This window comes from Myotis brandtii, unplaced genomic scaffold (genome assembly GCF_000412655.1).
Source record: "Myotis brandtii unplaced genomic scaffold, ASM41265v1 scaffold220, whole genome shotgun sequence".
Lineage (NCBI taxonomy): Eukaryota > Metazoa > Chordata > Mammalia > Chiroptera > Vespertilionidae > Myotis > Myotis brandtii.
In genome coordinates, this window is record NW_005358250.1 from 555,095 (window position 1) to 561,807 (window position 6,713).

The following is a 6,713-nucleotide window of genomic DNA, read 5'->3' on the forward strand; positions in this document are numbered from 1 at the left end:
CATATGTACTACTATCTGTAATACTTTAAACAATAAAATAAAATTAAAAAAAAAAGACATAGGGAGAAGACAGACGTCTATAAGCCAAGGAGAGAGGACTCAGAAAGAAAATGACGTCCGAAACCTTGATCTTGGACTTCCAGCTTCCAGGACTGTGAGAAAATAAATTTGTATTGTTTAAATCACCCTATCTGTAGTCTTTTCCCCCTTTCTATTTTCTAATCTCATATATTTTAAATTTTTCTATAAAGAGGATACATAACTTATATAATGGAAATACATTTTCCTTGTTTGAAAATTTAGATTCGTCTACTGACCATCTACCACTTTCTCACCATTAATCACCCATCACGTTTTCACTTCTCTTCCTACCCAGCTCAGATTCCATGATCTCTCATTAAAATCACTTCCTGCAAACACTCTGGACCCCCTCCAAGCCTCAATCCTAACTAGTTTAAGCCACTTATCCACCTATACCATGCCTATCCCAACAGTTCATTACTGAAGAAAAACAAATGCAAGTTTACTGGTCTCACTTTAAACTCATGGCCATAACTCTCAAATGCTACTTAACACCATCTGCAAATCACACCACATTCTCTACTAAATTCATATGCCCTTCTCTCTCCTCATACTCCAAATATTCCCTCCCTCACCTTTGCCCTTAGGAGAGTACATTAATTCAGGGTTCATTGAGAAAACAACAAAAAGGGGTGGGAACCTTCTACATGCTGCTCATTTCAGAAAGGTACACATCTTATTTAGTGGTATACTAGTATTCCCATTGCATAGTATAGTAGTAGGTTCTCAGTTAACATTTGGTGAATGAATGAAGCTACTCATTCATCATTCTTTCTGACTGTTCTCCTGTTGCCTTGGATAAAGTGTCCTTGTTTTTATCAAAAGTCAACCCTCAATTCTTGCTCCAGATCTCATTTCTTTTCCTCCTCTTAGGGCTTTGCAAATACCGCCCTTCTAATAGATCATTTGCATCAGCATTCTTACTACTCCTTCACCTATCAAAACAAATAAACACAAAAATCCAACAAACACCACCTCTTAATCTGACATATCTCTCTCCTGCTATGTCCTTCAATTTTTCTCTCCTTCATAGGAAAACTTATTTTATTTTTTTCCAATGAAAATGAAATGTTTCAATTATTTCAATTAAAATCCAACAAATATGGTTGGATTATATTTTAAAAAACAAAACATGCTATTTACAAGAGATAAACCTCAAATATAAAAAACGGAACAACAAAAGAATATACCAAAAAAATACTGTCAACAAAAATGAGTTGAAGTAGTTTATTAGATAAAGTAAGCTTTAAAGCAAAATATTTCACTAGGTATAAAGAGGTATATTTCTTTTTTTTTCTTTAAACAATAAAAAAGGGAAAAAAAGGAAAACTTATTTTAAGAGTTGTCTATAATCACTGCCTTCTTACTTTCTTACATTATCGCCTCATTCAAATAGGGTTTTTCTGCTCACTACTCCAGTAAGATAACTCCCAAATTCCTATTTCCAGCACTGACCTCTTCTTGGAATTCCACACTTAATATACAATTACCTACAGACCATCTCTACATGGTTATCAATCAGATATTTCAAACTGAACAGATTGAAACAGTCTGGCTAAAACAAAATGGCCTATCTTGCCAACCTGTTCCTCTTTTTGTCTTCCCCAAACCAGTAAGTGGCATCTCTATCACCTAGTTGCTTAAGCCAAATATCCTTGAAATTATCCTTGATGCCTCTATTTCCTTTACACGCACATCCAGTCCGTCAGTAAGTTCTGTTGGCCCTTATCCCAAATCCATCCACTGCTCTTAATCTCATCATTCACACTGTAGTTCAAGTCACCATTACCTCCGCCCTGGAAAATTACAACAGCCTGCTAACTTGTTTTCCTTTTTCTACTCTTGCCCTACTCCAACATATTCTCCACACAGGAGTTAAAGTGAGCATCCTTTTAAAACATAAAATGTCATTTATCTGCTTGAGGACCTCCAACAGCTTCACACTGAGTTAAGGATACCTTACAAAGCTATGCCGGATCTGGCTCCTGTCACTCCTCTGGTCTTATGTGTTATGACTTCCCTTTTCAACCACATTCCAGTCGAAGTGGTCAGTGTTCCACTCCAAGTATGTGCCTTCACTCCTGGTTTGAGGTCCCCTGTCTTTCCAGTAATTTGCCATGTCTGTTCTCCTCTAAATAATTATTAAAATTTACAAAGTTTATCAGGCTTAAAAATTGCTGACAGAGACAAAAGATATTAGGGTATCATAACTGAATTTATGTTTAAAGTTTTTCACAATTATTTTTATAATTAGAAGGAATGTATTCTTAAAAATTATATACCAATATATAGTGCATTTACTTATACAATTTTTCAGTACTATATGACTTAAGTAAAGAAGAGCTACCAGTATATGTAAAACTGCTTCATGAAGCCACAATAAATAGAAATGAGGTTGCAAGATCATTAATAAAACAGTATTTCAAAGTGACTAATGCAGTTTAGAAGAAATACTTTAGTAAAGACAAAAAACAAAAGCCAGACTCAATGGTGAAGAAAAATGAACAAAATGACTTTAACTCAGTTGAAAGGTACCAAATAAAGTTCAATTCAAAACAATGAAAAAGGAACTTCTGAGAATATTTGAAACTCGTGGCACAAACTAGTGGAACCTAGAAAGCAGCACACAAAGAAGAAAAGGAGAGAAAACAAACTACCTTACAAAATGCTTAATTTTAAAGCATCACCATAAATTACTCAATGGATTAGATAACTGTCCCTGTATCAATTCCTAAATGAAGAGAATACAGCATCTGATAGAATTCCATATTTTAAAAAAGGAGCTAGTGCCCAGCCAGTGTGGCTCAGTGGTTGAGCGTCGACCTATGAACCAGGAGGCCATGGTTTGATTTCCGGTCAAGGCACATCCAATCCATCAGTAAGTTCTGTTGGCTCTGTCCCCAGAGAGGGGCATGAAGGAGGCAGCTGATCAATTATTCTCTGTCATCATTGATGTTTCTCTCTCTCTCTCTCCTCCCTTCTTCTCTGAAATCAATAAAAATATATTTTAAAAAAAATTTTAAAAAGGAACTAGTCATATAACTTTTCAAGCATTCTAAGAATAATGGCCATGTTTCAGAGTATACGTAGCTACTATTTTTAAATAACTAGTTTTGTTTTATTTCCTTTTCCCAGGCAGGGTATTTCTTCTCTGGTAGTCCTTTTCCCAGTTAACAGTAACAATTCAGAAACCTGAAATCCTTTTTAATTGTCTGAACTCCCTGGCCTTCCAAATCAACTAGGTTATCAAATTATATCAGTTCTACCTCTAAAATGGCCATCTCCTCTGCTCCTAATCTGAGTTAAGTTTGCATTATCTCTCACCTTAACCAATAAAAGCAGTTACTTAATTCCTGTTTGATCTCACTTCTTTTCAATCCATACTTTGGTATTAATTTTCTAAAATACGGATAGGATAAAACTTATCACTACCTCATTTAAAAGCCTTCAAAGATCAAGTCCTAAACTCTATCTAAACATAACAAACATGTCATACTGTTTCATATCTCTGGACTTTTCCCTCTTTCTCTATTTGAAAGAGTCCTATTTATTCATCATGGTCAAGGACAACTGTTATTTTGCAATAGTTTTCTGCTAACATCCCCAAGGAGAGTACAGGAACAGCTCTACCTCCTATTTCTATGCCTGTCACAGAGTATCAGAACTAAATATTACTAAGCTAGTCAATATTGCTGAGACTTGGCACAAAGCAACCACTCAAAAAAAGAAAAAAAAAGTTTGTCTTTTTAACCAAACTCAAAAATAGTTACACAATGAGAGAAAAATTATATGTGTTAAGAAGTCAATATTTAAATGCATGCTTTCATAAAAACAATTTTGACATTGAGACTGATACTTAGATACAGACATCTATAACAAGGCACTTGTCCTTTAATCTTTAAGAGGAAGAAAAATACATATTGGACAATGCCATGCTGGACAACTGAAGTTCAGTGTGGCTGAAGCAGAAGGGAGCATGATAAGAGAAGTAAAATATAGTTAGTATCAGTGGCTATATTTTTTACTATAATGGAGAATGCAGATCTACAAGTATCAAGAAGTCAATGGGCAGAGAAGCAGAGGTGAGGGATGGAGGAGAGAATATACCTATGGCCTATGGGACCTTGGTTCTCAAGGCCCATATACACCCTTGCTTTACACATGGCTTTGGTTGTTCAACCTCCTTAGTGATTAAAAGAATTATAACTATTTCAGATGTAGAGACAGAAGAAAAGACTTTAGAGAAAATATGATTTTAGTGTCAAGTGAAAGAGCAAGCTTGACTTAATATCGGACAAATCATCCACCTTAGAAACTATGCTTAAACAAAGAGATTTTAGCTTTAAATATTTCAGAGAAGGTTCTTAGTTTTCACAAATCTCAAATTTTACTAGAATTTAAACTCTGAATTTTATAAGATACCTGTCTATTTAATTCAACTACTATTATTAAAAATATCATTATAAAATGGTAAGAATGTATACCTTCCAGAAATGGCTATAAGTTTTAAGGACATCCTATACAATAAAAGCCTAATATGCAAATTGTTCCCTTGGGTGGTCATTTGACTGAGAGTTCGATTGCTCGCTATGATGTGCACTGACCGCCAGGGGGCAGCGCGAAACATGGTGGGCTTTGGCGACATGGTGCTGGCAGTGGGTGGCAGTGGAGGTGCTGCTGGCCCTGATGGGCCCCGATGAGAGTGGGACCACAGCGGGATGGTGGAGCAGGTGAGCGGGAGGCGCCAGGCCAAGGTGGGTGTGAGCGAGGGCCCAATTGCCCCGCTGATCGCCCCGCAGATGGTGACCAGCAGGGGCAACGGGGGCGGGGCTGCTGCCCGGCTCCCAGGCACTGAGGGAGCCAGGCAGAGGGCCTGGCTCTGATCGATCACCCCGCAAGTGAGATGGTGGAGCAGGTGAGGGGGCGGCGCCAGGCCAAGGCTGGGTGCCAGGCAGGGCTGCAGGGCTGCGGGGCTGAGAGGCTGAGGGCGCGAGCTGGGGCCCGATCTCCGCAGACCACCCCGAGGGACCCCACCCGTGCATGAATTCGTGCACCAGGCCTCTAGTTTAAGTAAAATAACATAATGCAAAGTTTCTAGCATGGTATCTAACACAGAGAAAAAATTCATTAAATAGGTTTTCTTTCTTTCCTTTCTTAATAATAATCTCTAGTGTAGTTGAACCATTACAGAATTATTTTTAAGTATTTAAATAAAAAGCAAAACTTCCACCCAGCTGGCATGGCTCAGTGGTTGAGCGTTGACCTATGAACCAGGAGGTCACCATTCAACTCCAGGACAGGGTACATGCCAAGGTTGCAAGCTCGATCCCCAGTGGGGGGCATGCAGGAGGCAGCCGATTAATGATTCTCTCTCATCATTGCTGTTTCTATCTTTCTCTCCCTCTCCCTTCCTCTCTGAAATCAATACAAATATATATAAAAATAAATAACATTGAATGTCAACTATAATTGAAAATTTTTTTAAAAAAAGCAAAACTTCCAACCTCCTTTCATGACCTGGAAAATTCATGCTAATGACAAAAATGACATCATGGCTAACAGAAAAGGATAATGAATAATCTAACTAGTAGTGAGAAATTATCTAAATTCAGTCCTTGCTAAGGCTCTTAATCCCTCTTACCTCCAAGACAGGAGGGTAAAAAGATACTTACCACTAGGCTGCATAGTCAATGAACTAAAAACTGGACAAGGTGTTAAGAAGTTTGGGATTTATCCCTGGATTCACCAATACCTTGCTCTGACCTCTGACAAGTCAGTTTCTCTGTACGTTAATTTCTCCATCTGTAAAGTTGGGGTGGGAAAGGAGGAGACATTTATTACCCTGTAAAGTACTGAGACTTTTAGTTATTAACAAAATGGGCTACATTATTAAAAAAGTAGGACAGACACAATTTTTTTGCTTATTAGACGATCTCAGTGTTAGACAGTACCTTATAGTAAGTACCACAGGTTTAATTTATCTAAGCCTCAATATCTGCAGAGATAAAGAATATAGATACTTGCTACATTTGTTTCCATGAAAATGTATAATCCTATCTAATAATAGACAAACATGGTAATTAACCGTACCTCCAACATGCTTCCCATGGGCTAATCAGGGCGATATGCCAATTAACTGCCAACCAAGATGGCGGCCGGCAGCCAGGCAGCTGAAGCGAACAGGAGGCTTGCTTGCTCCAATGATGGAGGAAGCCAAGGTTCCCCGCCTGCCACCGCCCAGCTCTGAGCTGCACTCTAAGCAACTATGTTGCAATTATAGAAGCTAAACAATCCCCAGAAACCTGCTTTCAGCCAGCTGGGCCTCAGAGCTGGAGTTGCAACAGTGTTTCAATTATAGAAGCTAAACAAAGCCCAGATACCTGCTTTCAGCAGCTGAGGTCTCAGAGCTGGAGCCGAGCCTCAGAGCTAAAGCCGGCTCTCAGCTCCAGTGACAGCCATAGAAGGTAAATAAATCCCAGAATAAAAAAAAGAAAAAGAAAAAAAGGAGAGGTTGGGAGCTTCAGTCACCCGCCAGCCTGAAAACGGCCCTCAGCCCCTCACCCAGACTGGCCAGGCACCCCAGTGGGGACCCCCAACCTGAAGGGGGTGTGACCAGCTGCAAACAGCCATCA

At 38.8% G+C, this 6,713-nt stretch overlaps 1 protein-coding gene across 11 annotated transcripts in view; it reads right to left on the reverse strand.

The window, feature by feature from the left end:
• Nucleotides 1–6,713, reverse strand: part of SCMH1 (sex comb on midleg homolog 1 (Drosophila)) — a 106,107-nt gene that overhangs the window by 93,805 nt on the left and 5,589 nt on the right. For 3 of the 11 annotated variants that reach the window (XM_005866046.2, XM_014539531.1, XM_005866043.2), the window contains exon 2: nt 5,754–5,883. The exons of the other annotated variants lie outside the window; for them this stretch is intronic. Coding sequence is in view for 2 of the 3 variants with exons in the window: in XM_014539531.1 (XP_014395017.1) it covers nt 5,754–5,766 (13 nt within the window). In the remaining variant the exon portion in view is untranslated. The remainder of the gene's footprint in view (nt 1–5,753; nt 5,884–6,713) is intronic. 11 annotated transcript variants of the gene reach the window in all.